Source organism: Argopecten irradians, chromosome 13, assembly GCF_041381155.1.
Source record: "Argopecten irradians isolate NY chromosome 13, Ai_NY, whole genome shotgun sequence".
Taxonomy (NCBI): Eukaryota; Metazoa; Mollusca; class Bivalvia; order Pectinida; family Pectinidae; genus Argopecten; species Argopecten irradians.
The window spans coordinates 4,397,307-4,411,666 of NC_091146.1; the positions used below are offsets into that span (position 1 = coordinate 4,397,307).

At 38.8% G+C, this 14,360-nt stretch overlaps 1 protein-coding gene across 1 annotated transcript; it reads left to right on the top strand.

The window, feature by feature from the left end:
• Positions 1–4,391: 4,391 nt before the first annotated feature.
• On the top strand, positions 4,392–13,723 carry LOC138306608 (streptococcal hemagglutinin-like). The gene is made up of 2 exons (XM_069247047.1): positions 4,392–9,447; positions 9,611–13,723. Exons 1-2 carry the CDS (start codon positions 4,392–4,394, stop codon positions 13,108–13,110), a joined length of 8,556 nt encoding a protein of 2,851 aa, XP_069103148.1. The 3' UTR covers positions 13,111–13,723.
• The last annotated feature ends 637 nt before the right edge of the window (positions 13,724–14,360 follow it).

The following is a 14,360-nucleotide window of genomic DNA, read 5'->3' on the forward strand; positions in this document are numbered from 1 at the left end:
ATAGTCATCCAACAACAGCATATTTATACAATGGCCTGAGAGTGGAATAACACGACGTATTGTGGCAGAAAAATCATTTATATATTCATTTGTTATATAGTATAGATTATCACGTAACAAATTATATTATGTATTTAATGTATTTTGTGCATTTTAATATGTATGTTTTCAATGTAGTAATGTTTAAATTCATCTTCTTACTTCACATCACACTATGTGTAGGGTATAATGAAATTGAGTGGAATAATGTTGTCTCATTTCCACATCTGCACGACAAAACAATATGCTCGTTATGTCTTAATTCAAAATTATATGTGATGTACCAATATCAAAAACTCACTGCGTATACTATTATTCCATATCTGTTTAAACTGTGTGGCAATTCCAAAACAATTATCCTAACAAGGGTACATTTCACACAATGTTTAGTAATTGCTAAGTAATTCCTGCATTTAAACAGGTATGAAATATAAAAAATACAACAGTGAAAATATTCCGCATTGTAACTAATGTAATAAGGCATCAAGTATGCTTGTATGTGCATTTGAATCATTTTGACAGGTTAATGGATCAAATCTGATGGTTTATGATCGACAGCTGAAGTAAAAATAACCTATCACAATATATCAGTTATGGCACACAATCAAGGCTTACTAAACCAATATGCAAATAGTTTTCACTAGCTGAGTCTTTGATTTTTTCTCAATATTAAAAACAAATGTAAAAAAAGAATATATCTCATTATCATAATCGTAATAAATGTCTGGATAGGTCTTGATAGCGACAGGATGACTTCCAGTGATTATACATATTAACATACCATGAGGTTAATAAATATTGATATAATCCAACCTGTTCCATGAATATTCATGTCGTAACATTGGACGTGCTCTGATAATCAGCGTTTATATCGGATGCTGTGTTAGAATATTCATGAACAATGACACACCAGAGGCGCATTAGATATATCGTTAACATATTATGTATGTCTAGATTATAAAAAAAAACAAAAACAGACATATCCTAATCTTTGTGGGAGCGTGTTTAATTAGTTCAATGTCAGCGAGCATTAATCGTTCAATGATAAAAATCATAATGAAACATTGATTGATTGAATTAGTGGTTTAGGTATTGAATGATGACACAAGAGAATGACAAAGTATCTTACATTGTAAAGATGCTCCACCGCCGACACAGCATAATCGATAGTTAAACAATAAGTGAGGTTTAATCATGTATACATGTCTGACACAAAAAAGTCTTATAAAATAATTTATTTTGCTTATGGTATATACGTACATACGCAATCAGTACTTCAATCCAAGTCTGCGAACTCTTTTAAATCGTGTCTTAACCAGCACTGACACAATCAACCCTCCAAATTCTCTACTACTTGTTATAGTGCTACCAGATCGATGGTTTGATCAAACACAAGAATACGCCTCCAGAAGTCAGAAGAACTTAAGTTGGTGTTTTAATTACATAATTGCATGATTACATATAAGGTAAAGTACCGTAGATAGTTTTGGGACACAATCGATGATTTCATGTTTTTATCTTCAAGTGAAGAAAAAATGCTAGTTCGTATGCTCCTGTTTTTTAAAAGAGAAAAATATAACTAGTCAGGCATCTTTAATTCATCATAAATAATTTACGTATTGGTTCACTGTGTGAAAACAAGAAAACTATTCGCGTAGGTAATTAATATTAATTATTATGTGGATTTATTCTTAAACACACGATTTATCATTTCCTTTTGAACTCTAATAACAAAACACTGGAAAACCACAACTGTGAAAATACTACTGGTTTTTTGACTGAATCACCAGATGTTAATTAGTTCGTGTTATTGGTTGCTTAATATAGGTTATTTTCGTACATGCATACATTAATAAAAGTAGTCATGTTTTGCATCTGAACCATACTGTAGCATAAAGAAGGGGTCACATACATTGACTAAACAAATATGCTTATGTGATTAGATTATCTAACATCTACATTGCCATTTTTTTGAAATCATTTGCCTATTTACCTTTTGGTTACAGCGATATCCTCATCCACAGCTTATCAGATGTATTGATTAAAACATACATATTTATATATGATAAAAGTCCTTGTCGTGACGGCACTTTGATAATAGTATTGACATCTCTGTACACTTTTATAGGTATTGTGATTTACGTTATTTCGGACACCTTTTGGATTTCTAATGTAGCGTTTGTAATATTGACTGAATTAATTAAGTTGGTTGTCATGATATTCAGATATTAATATGACATAGGAAGACACATGAGATACGTATTAAGTTTCGAAGGTCAGAACCATAACTGCTGACATCCGCTGACGAATCGAATCGAATATTAATGAAAAAAGTGAAAGTAACGTCTTCATAATGCGAGTTCCTAAGTGTTCTTGATTGATGATAAAACGATGAATAGGTCAGTGACTACATTAAGTGGATCCCAAGGAGATTAAAACATGATCATCTTGAGGATCTTCAATCAACCTTAATTTCCCATGAATTCTACTAATTTTAGAATTCAATAATATGCATTATCTACCATTAAATAGGCACACCCGTTCATTTAAATGTACAACTCCTTATACTGTATCTGTACATACATTGTATAAACATAGTTGGAATACAGCCTCTTGCGATGTTTGTTTACATTTTATCATGATAAATAGTACGTCAATCCGAGAATTATTTATGTATGTTAATCTCACAAGATTTGAGTACAAATATGTAACATGCTATATACACAGCAAAAAGTGCAACGCATGTTTTACATACATTTGAAAAAACATGCGTTAAACGTATGTTTAAAACATGCGTTTTACGTACGTTTTGGCCACAATGCGTAAAACGTACGTTTAAAACATGCGTTTTACGAACGTTTTGGCCACCATGCGTAAAACGTACGTTTGAACAAAAAATGCGTTAAAGGTATGTTTAACATATGTTTTACGTACGTTTGTTTTCCATCAAATGTAAAACAGAAGTCTGTTAAATTAATTCTACTATAATTACATGTAAAACATTAGTTTTATTGTTATTGAAGACCTGCAGTGGGTTTTTTTTCTCAAAAATGGCCATTATACAAATACATGTTTAATAGCCTCTATATTTTAATTTCATGTTATCTATATATGTCTTCTACCGACTTATAGTGAACCTCATATATACTAGCCTCATGATAGAATAATGCAGCTTCAATATCGTATAATGATACATGTAGGTATACAATTATATATACATCTACTGCATGATTGCGAACAGAAGCAAAACCGCTAATGTGGATTCCGTCTTTTTAAATTTTATTTTTAACAGTTTTGAAAAATAATGCTCTGAATACATATGATCAATATCTGCTGACCAGCACTTCATGATGTACAAAGTAGTAGGTCTACAACTGTTGTTTGATCATCCTCGATACCCCAGGGGTTCCGATCACTTACGATATATGTAGAGATCGTTAGTGATCGGAACCCCTAGAGTATCGAGAATATATAAGCTGCTTTTTGATCTACGAGATCATGTCCTAGAATTGTCATTATACATGTAGCTAAGAAACATTTCATCCACATATTACTTGTAGCATGTAACAATGTGTGGTTATATAACCAAATTTAATTCACTCAATGTCATGTATGGACACTTGGAAAAACAAAATAAAAATAATAAAGTAGAAATAACTGATTACTCATTAGACTTTTGATTACCATGAAGGCAACAAACAATTCATATACCTGTCCTGTATGCTTAAATAGACAGTAGCTTTATTATTACCAATGTCTCATACGTATTTCATTGCAATATATTGGAATGCTGACAGAGGTTCTAATGTAAAATCTGCTGCAAGATGTAAGATAAACACCATTAATTTCAGTGTAACAAAAGTATTGACCTGCTTACTTTTTGCAATATATATGGCAGACTCTCAAAACCGTGTCAAAGTAAAGTGTTCGTTCATTATCAACAGTTTCGCGATCTATTTATAAAATGCTTTGGGATTTTGCTTTTATATATGCATAACATGGTGCATTTTCAAATCCTTCTCATTGATAATGAAGTGTTAGAAATAATCAACCATACTTATTGTAAGCTTTAAGAGCAGTTCTAAGATAGTTTGCTTTGTTTTACACAGGGTCCCGCTGAAGCGAAAGCCGATGGGTCGAAGGCAGAGACGATCCGAAAGCAATTGCTTCCTTTGCTTTCGAAAATGAAGGGGGCTCCGAAAAATATCAAGTTGAAGGCCGTGACAGTCACAAAGACAGAGAGAACACATAAACTCCCCATCCAAAAAGATGGCAAACCTTCCCTGGCAGACATAGATAAACTGATTAGAGCTATTGAGCAATCGGAAAAACAAGATCAGTTGGCAGCAGATATGGAGAATAAAAAGGCTACAGACGCTAACAAAAAGGACCATTATGCTAATATGATCTCAAAAATGTCACCAGAAGATTTAAAATCAGTACAGCAGAAAGTTAAGAAGGACATAGAACATATGTTCAATAAAAACAAAAACGCCATTGGAAAAGCAAAAAGTCGTGCTGAAGAAAACAAATCGTTGATTAGCGATCAGGGTATGATCCCCATCTGGAATGAGCGTACAACTAGCTTCACTGATAGCAACGGACCTGTATCTGTTACTAAATACAAAAACGGAAAAGAAATAAGTTCTCGCACTCTTAGTGACGTCACATCATCTGTTCGTAATCGAAATAGTATTGAAAGTGAAGGATATTTCGACCGGAGTGGCAGCCAATACTCATCAGAATATCCTTCGCGTAATCCAATTGAAGGAATCCGCAAAGAGCAGTCATATGATTACACTAGTGAATATGGACAGTCATATCGAGATCGCTATGAAGATGCAGGCTCCGAACGCTCGCGTGATCGACAAAGGAACCTGAGGAAAGCTTATGAGAGTAGGCCTGATTACAGTGGATTGAATGCATATTCAGATTCCTCTTTACATTCAACAGCTCTACGTCGCCAGGAGCCTGAATTCAGCACAGTAGCACAGTACGATCCCGCGAGTGTCTTCCATGAATACCCACTTGAATCGTCATTAGGCAAATTTCGAAATAGAAAGACATCTCAAGACAGATTTAGAGAGCAAGATGTACGTGTTAACAACAGACGTGATTCGCAAAGGTATACCGGACGTCAACGTGATGTCGGGTTTCCAGACCGTGGAAGAGTTTCGGGAAATTATCGTTCTATACGCAGACAGCAGACAAAAGGGTATCCATCTAGAACTCGGAGTAGTTATACAACCACTGACCACCAACGTCGGGGACGAATAGCGGCTATAAATGCACAAATACGACCCACCTCTCGAGCGTCTAGGCAGCAACGCTTTGGGACAGCAACACCGATTTCGAACGAAGAGCCATTTCGTGGTGAACTAAGATCCGTGTCAAACTTGCATGAAGAAGTGCACAACATACTAGGAAGGCTTGAACCGCACACGAACCAGAACGTACGCGGACGTCAACAAAATCAAAATGCGATTTATGACAGAAAGATATCTGGAGTCCCTTTACTGAGTATGCCGTTTGCCAAAAGACGGATACAAGTGAATCAAAATATACAACCGCCTCCACATTCAAGGCAGAATCTAAGAGTGGTTGCATATCAGCACCCTAGTCAAACATCAATTTCACCAACCAATATACAAAAACCAATCCAATCACTACATAATGCAATACCTGGAGTGCAATTTGTATCCTCAACTCAACAGACGGTTCCGAGAAACAGTCAACCGCAACCACAGATAGCTGTTAGATATGCGACAAAGGTAGTGCCTTTGACCAACTCACAACCACACAATCAACAGTTTACCAGTTCATTGACCTCTAATCCCTCGGCAATAGGTCAAAGGTCACCCAATACAGTTGTGCACAGTAATACTCAAAGTCCAAATATAGTGCTCATTCCAAGTGTTAAACAAAGTATAGAACACAATGCCCAAAATGCCATTGCCAGTAACGCTATCAGTCAACAATCACCGACCGGTGGAGCTAGTACTGCTGTAACACAATCAGGCCAAAGTCCTATAGTCACCGGTGTTTTGTCTCCTATCAAAGGATTAGTATGGCATTCACCATCAAAACAACAGTCCCAGATCTCAAATGCTAATCTCCAACAACAGTCTCCACAGGCAGTGATGGACCAAATGACTCTCCCACAACAAACGCATGTGCAGACTCCACAAACAGTTCACCAACCGCAAGTACTGAATTTGCAAATAGGTCCTCGGCAATCAAGTCCAGTAGTTCAACAACTTCCGTTGTCATCTTCTGTAGCTCATCATCACCAAACACAATCTTCAATAGGAAGTCGTCAACATATGTCGCCCTCCATTAGTACCGTTCAACAAATGCCATCTACAGCTAATTCCCCGCAACAAACAATTAGCGGTATGAATTCGATACAACAAATGCCGGTCGCCACCATCACCACACAACAAAGACCCCAGGTCACAAATAATCGGCAACTTGGTACTAATACAATACATTACCAACCGCTCGTCGCTGTTAGTACACAGCAAATCCAGACTGCCCCACAAAATGCACAAATGATCCAGACTTCCACCAATGCAATTCAACAAATAACGCCTAAAACCAATATAATCAATCAATTAGCGACATCAACCAACACGGTACAACATATGCCACCCACTGCCACAGTTGCACACCAAAGTTCTTCTAATACAAGACATCAAGTACCACCCTCACCTAAGGTTGTCCAGTATACATCTACCGCTAATACCGTTCAACATATACCAGCTGCTACAAACACCAAAATATCAACTACACAAAATTCTTTACAAGCTCAAGCTGCAACAAATAATATACGTCAAATGTCCCCTATTGCCAATAGTGTAAATTCTATGCCTGTCACTAGCCATAATACGCAAAAAGCGCCGTCAGTAATCAATACACAACAGCAAATGTTGGCTACATCAAATAACGCATATCAAATATCATCTGCATCCAATACTGCGCAACAAACGGCTGCCACTAATGCGTTACATCATATACCTATTGCTGCCACTAATTTGCAACAGATGACAAGTAGTCAACACCAATCCCCTTCTTCAACAAACATAGTAAAACATATTTCGGCTGTAAATGTTAATAAAGCAAGTAATCAGCTTCCTGTCAATACTCAACAACACATGTCTCCTCCTACTGGTAACCGGCAGTCAATACCAACGATTACTAACTTCCAGTACCACCAATATGCGCCTATGCTAAATAATCTTAAGCAACCGCTTTCAAAGCAAAATAAACAAGCTGCACACTCCATTCAACAACCACAAGCAGCAGTTCCGCAGCAACAGATATTACGGACTTCAAATAATGCACCTCCTTACCAGGTGGCACATCAACAGTTAATAAAAAATCAACCTCGGAGTGCCATTCAAACGACGATTCAACAACATTCACAACAGTTGCCACTTACTACACCAAACCAACATAATAGCATGTCTTCACAGACAAGTTCCAAACAAACGATAAATTCTCCTTCACCACATCAACAATCTCAAGTGTCGCCTACAAGTCTCAATCAAATGAAAAATAGCAATCACAACACATTGTCTTCTGTTCAAGCAGCAACGTCAGTACCAATACAGCCGCCTCAACAGACGCAATCAATCCCTTCGCATACCATTAATCAGATAATGAATGACCAACCAGCTCAACCATCAACAATTCCGTCCCAACAGCAACAGTCTCCGCAGCTAGGACTTCAACAAGTCAGGTCTTCGCAGACCGGTCAACAGCCACAAACACAGACTCACAAAACACTGACACAGCAGCAGTCTCAGCCAAATCAACAATACCAAACTGCATATCAAACGCAACAGTCACAGTCAGCTTACCAGTCATTGCACTCTTCTTTGGCCAATGTTAATTCACAGCTAAAACCTCTGAAAGCACAATCTCCTCAGCAATCCGTTACATCGCAAAATATAAACAAATCAAATAGTCAAAATAGGGTTTCACAGCATTCGGTTACCATTCCCCAGGTGCACAAATCACAGACCGGTCAACAGAACACCCATTCATCGACTACAGGTAAACAAACAGTATCGCAGAAACCACAGTCTTTAAACTCAGGTAATCAGAAAACACAGTCAACACAGACAGGTCAACAGCAAGCACAACAGCCCCATCAAACTCAAAATATACCACAACTACCAGCTGGTTTCCAACTACTATCAACGCAACAAACTCAAGGGAGAAGTCAGCCTCAATATGACCCAACACAGTTAGGATATCAGGTTATGCCACAAAACTCGCGTTCGGGTCCGAAACAACCACAATCCTTCCAATCAAGTCCTCAAATCACTCCATCCTCCCACTTGAGTACACAAGGCTCACAAACCTTTCAGAGTAATTCCCAACAATCTCACTCCCCTCAGGCAAGTAGGAAACATTCACTGTTTTTTCAATCAAGTCCTCAAAATACACAATCGTCTCAATCCAGTTTACAACACGCTCAATCTTCCCAGCCAAATCTACAACACACACAATCCTCACACTCATCATCCTCCCATACAAGTCATCAAAACCCACGATTCTCCCCCTCAAGTCCACAACATGCACAAGCCTTCCAGTCAGGTCAACAGTCTCAAACCTCACAGCGAAGTCTACAAAACACACAAACCTTCCTGTCAAGTCAACACACACAAGTATCTCAGCCAAGTCAACAAAACGCACAGACCTTTCAGGAAAATCTACAGCAAACACAATCTTCTCGGTCAATTCAACAAAATATACCAACCTTTCAGTCAAGTCCTCAAAACGCACCACCCTCTCAGCAAGTTTCACAAAATACACAAACTTTCCATTCAAGTCATCAGACACAATCTCCTCAGCCAAATCATCAGACACAATCTTCTCAGCCAAGCCATCAGACACAATCCTCACAGTCAAGTCCACAACAAGCATCACCCTCTCAACAAGTTCCACAAAATACACAAACTTTTCAGTCAAGTCAACAATCACCACCATCTCAGCCTAGTTCACAAAATACACAAACCTTCCAATCAAGTCATCAGACCCAATCTTTTCATCCAAGTCATCACACACAATCCTCACAGTCAAGTCCACAACAAGCATCAACCTCTCAACAAGTTCTACAAAATACACAAACTGTTCAGTCAAGTCAACAATCACCACCATCTCAGCCAAGTTCACAAAATACACAAACCTTCCAATCAAGTCATCAGACCCAATCTTTTCATCCAAGTCATCAGACACAATCCTCACAGTCAAGTCCACAACAAGCACCGCCCTCTCAGCAAATTCCACAAAATACACAAACTTTCCAGTCAAGTCATCAGGCACAATCCTCACAGTCAAGTCCACAACAAGCACCGCCCTCTCAACAAATTCCACAAAATACACAAACTTTCCAGTCAAGTCAACAGGCACAATCCTCACAGTCAAGTCCACAACAAGCACCACCCTCTCATCAGACACAAAATACACAAACTCAGCCAAGCCATCAGACACAATCCTCACAGTCAAGTCCACAACAAGCACCGCCCTCTCACAAGTTCCACAAAATACACAAATTTTTCAGTCAAGTCATCAGACCCAATCTTTTCATCCAAGTCATCAGACACAATCCTCACAGTCAAGTCCACAACAAGCACCGCCCTCTCAGCAAATTCCACAAAATACACAAACTTTCCAGTCAAGTCATCAGGCACAATCCTCACAGTCAAGTCCACAACAAGCACCGCCCTCTCAACAAATTCCACAAAATACACAAACTTTCCAGTCAAGTCAACAGGCACAATCCTCACAGTCAAGTCCACAACAAGCACCACCCTCACAGCAAGTTCCACAAAATACACAAACTTTCCAGTCAAGTCATCAGACACAATCCTCACAGTCAAGTCCACAACAAGCACCGCTCTCTCAGCAAGTTCCACAAAATACACAAACTTTTCAGTCAAGTCATCAGACACAATCCTTACAGTCAAGTCCACAACAAGCATCACCCTCTCAACAAGTTCCACAAAATACACAAACTTTCCAGTCAAGTCATCAGGCACAATCCTCACAGTCAAGTCCACAACAAGCACCGCTCTCTCAGCAAGTTCCACAAAATACACAAACTTTCCAGTCAAGTCATCAGACACAATCCTCACAGTCAAGTCCACAACAAGCACCACCCTCACAGCAAGTTCCACAAAATACACAAACTTTCCAGTCAAGTCATCAGACACAATCCTTACAGTCAAGTCCACAACAAGCACCGCCCTCTCAGCAAATTCCACAAAATACACAAACTTTCCAGTCAAGTCATCAAGCACAATCCGTACAGTCAAGTCCACAACAAGCACCGCCCTCTCAGCAAATTCCACAAAATACACAAACTTTCCAGTCAAGTCATCAGGCACAATCCTCACAGTCAAGTCCACAACAAGCACCGCTCTCTCAGCAAGTTCCACAAAATACACAAACTTTTCAGTCAAGTCATCAGACACAATCCTTACAGTCAAGTCCACAACAAGCATCACCCTCTCAACAAGTTCCACAAAATACACAAACTTTTCCAAGTCAAGTCATCAGGCACAATCCTCACAGTCAAGACACAACACAACCGCACTCTCTCAGCAAGTTCCACAAAATACACAAACTTTCCAGTCAAGTCATCAGACACAATCCTCACAGTCAAGTCCACAACAAGCACCGCCCTCTCAGCAAATTCCACAAAATACACAAACTTTCCAGTCAAGTCATCAGGCACAATCCTCACAGTCAAGTCCACAACAAGCATCACCCTCTCAACAAGTTCCACAAAATACCCAAACTTTTCAATCAAGTCAACAATCACCACCATCTCACCCTACTCCACAAAAAACACAAGCCTTCCAATCAAGTCATCAGACACAATCTCCTCAGCCAAATCATCAGACACAATCTTCTCAGCCAAGTCATCAGGCACAATCCTCACAGTCAAGTCCACAACAAGCACCGCTCTCTCAACAAGTTCCACAAAATACACAAACTTTCCAGTCAATTCATCAGACACAATCCTTACAGTCAAGTCCACAACAAGCATCACCCTCTCAACAAGTTCCACAAAATACACAAACTTTTCAATCAAGTCAACAATCACCACCATCTCACCCTACTCCACAAAAAACACAAGCCTTCAAATCAAGTCATCAGACACAATCTCCTCAGCCAAATCATCAGACACAATCTTCTCAGCCAAGTCATCAGGCACAATCCTCACAGTCAAATCCACAACAAGCACCACCCTCACAGCAAGTTCCACAAAATACACAAACTTTCCAGTCAAGTCATCAGACACAATCCTCACAGTCAAGTCCACAACAAGCACCACCCTCACAGCAAGTTTCACAAAATACACAAAATTTCCAGTCAAGTCAGCAGACACAATCTCCTCAACCAAGCCATAAGACACAATCTTCTCAGCCAAGTCATCAGGCACAATCCTCTCATTCAAGTCCAACGCTTACATCAAATGCGGGCATTACAGTAAGTAAATCATCACATGCGCGTCCTCAAATGATGCAATCGTCACAGACTATAAATAAACTAAATGCACCATCTTCTGTGACAAGAAATCACCAACCGCAGTCGTCACAGACAGCACAGCATCAGTTAATACATATCTCACAGGCCGAACTACAGCAATTGCAAACACAGCAAAATTCACTACAAATGACACCTCAACAAATACATTATCAAAATCCCTCACAACATTCGCAATCACATACTGCACAGACCTCACAGCAACAGCTGTTACCAGAACACGCTTCTGTGATAAAACTCTTGCAGGACGTATCGTCTTCTTTAGCTGGTCTGTTCTCGTCTCCACAAGTAAGTGGACAACTTAACGCAATGGCGCAGCAGGCAACACAACAAACACAATCTCCGAAATCTGGCAAACAATATCAATCACAACACCAGACACAACGTTCTTCAAATAATAAGCATCAAACAGGAGGCCAGATAATCTCAATGCAGCCACTGAAAGTGCATACAAACACAGGGGTACAACAAACTGCATCCTTACAAACGGTGCAAAATTCAAATCAACAACAAACAAAAAACTATCAGACGGTCCCTCATCAAAAAGGAACACAAGCTGCAGTAACTAAACCCATTGGTCAACAGCATACAACACAAACAGGTGTTCAGCAAATGCCAACTTCGCGAGCAGCTCAAAATTCAAATACAAATCCGACAGTAAAACAGCAAACAGGACCACAAAAAGAAGTAAAACAAATCACAGTGCAGTCTAAGTCTCAAAATACAGGTATTCAGATGCAGCATTCTCAGTCAAACCAAAAGTCAAATCAACAGACGCCGCTGTCCTCTCAACATACTACATTAAATCAAGCTTTCATTGTAAATAGACCCCAAATACAGGCGACGGTTAGAAATCATCCAATGCAGTCCAAAATAACAGGACAGCATAGCATGCAACATCCCGATGTCGGCAGACAATTACAGCCGCCACAAGCGCAGTTGTCACCTTCACATGTTCAATATCAGTCTTCCGTTACTACTAAATTAACTCCGTCTCCACACCAAACCCGGCATCAGTCGAAACCGTCTACTATGAACGCACAGCAATTTGAAGCTTCCCAAAATACTGGCCAATTATCACCGATGCAAATTAACAGCGTTGGCAACAAGGTTGCAACTTCATCTTCTACTACAAACAGCAATACAAACGTTAAACTGAAGCCTGTGGTTTATAATCACCCCAGTCACCCTACCGATGTTCTCAGGCATCAACAAACTGCACCACAAAGCCACAATAACCAGGCATATATTCAACAACATGTGGATCGTAACCAACAACAAGGAATAAACACAAACATTCAACCACAACAAACAGGTCAACTTGTGCCGCAGCGGACACGTGGTGCAGTACCCATTACGCAGCAGGCCTCCACAAAACTCCGCAATCCAGCTCCTCTACCACCTAAGAATAATTTATTACGAATAACATTACACAATCTTTTTCACGCCGACGTAGCACCTTCTAGTTTAAACACTGCCAAATCGGCTGTTCATACCAGAACAATTTGAAGACTGTTGTAAAAGCTTCGAAATCAAATCTTATGCGTTTTTCGTGTATTAATGAAACAAGAAAATACTTTCACCTATTATTTCACCAGACCCGGAGCTTGGCATAGGCTTAATATCACATGGACAATTCTGCAAAATATATCTAATAGTCATCATTTCAACATAGTATTAATCTGGTTTTTACATAATGGTTATTGGGGGCCTAGCATGTTATGTTGTGGCTCAATTCAATGACGATGTATACATCTTTTGAATTGCTAGTTCAAGTCTAAACTGAGTTACTTACTGCCGTTGAACCCTATCTGTGAACGCCGAAAGTGTAATACAAGCACGATAAGTATCAATAGTACATTATCACAGACAACTCCGCGGCGTTGAGAATCAAAATCTTTTCTCATTGGATAATTTGTTTACAAGGTAAGCGGGGCCAAATATAACTTGAAGGGCACATGGGTTTGGATGTTACAATTCGGTGTTTGGGCCAAAGTTGGACTAGACCTTCAAATGTACACATGTATCAGCGAGGACCGATGATATGTCAACACAAACAATTATAATATTCTAAGATTGATCAAATTATCTTTGGTGTTATTTTCTTTATTAATTAGTACCCGGCTTATAATTAGTTTTCATTATCGACAATATGAATTCGGGAAGGTCAGGAAACTCATGATCTAGATATAAAATCTACCCTGCATGCAGTTCAAATGTGGAGATACACACACATGTAATGCAGGTATCGTAGTACTGTACGTACATATATAAATCTTTATCTTACATCTCTGGTATTTTTGGTATATTTTGCCTATCATACTGAAAGGTTATTATTTTGTTACGTGCTTAGGCCTATAGCATCTAATTTTAAATTGTAGGCGAATGTTTGTGACACAAGGAAAATTAAGACGCGGGCCTTGTATAAATTTTGATACCTCTCCAATTTAACCTCAATATAAATTTACAAATATAAATTAAAAACTGTTAGGATTTCTGTAATAAACTGGTAAAAATTACAGTGTACTGTATGTGTTAAACGCAATACAGATATATGTAAGCTTATAATTAGGTACTGTGAAACCCGTCATGATCTAATAAACTAGGAGTTTTAAAATGAAAGGCAGATACGTATACGAAAAGCCGTAATGATTTCTCTTATAATCCGATACAATATTTGCTAAATGAATTTTAGTGATAGCGAAAGTATCAAAACACCTTTTATCGTAAAGAACTTAATGTTTTACAACACAACTTTT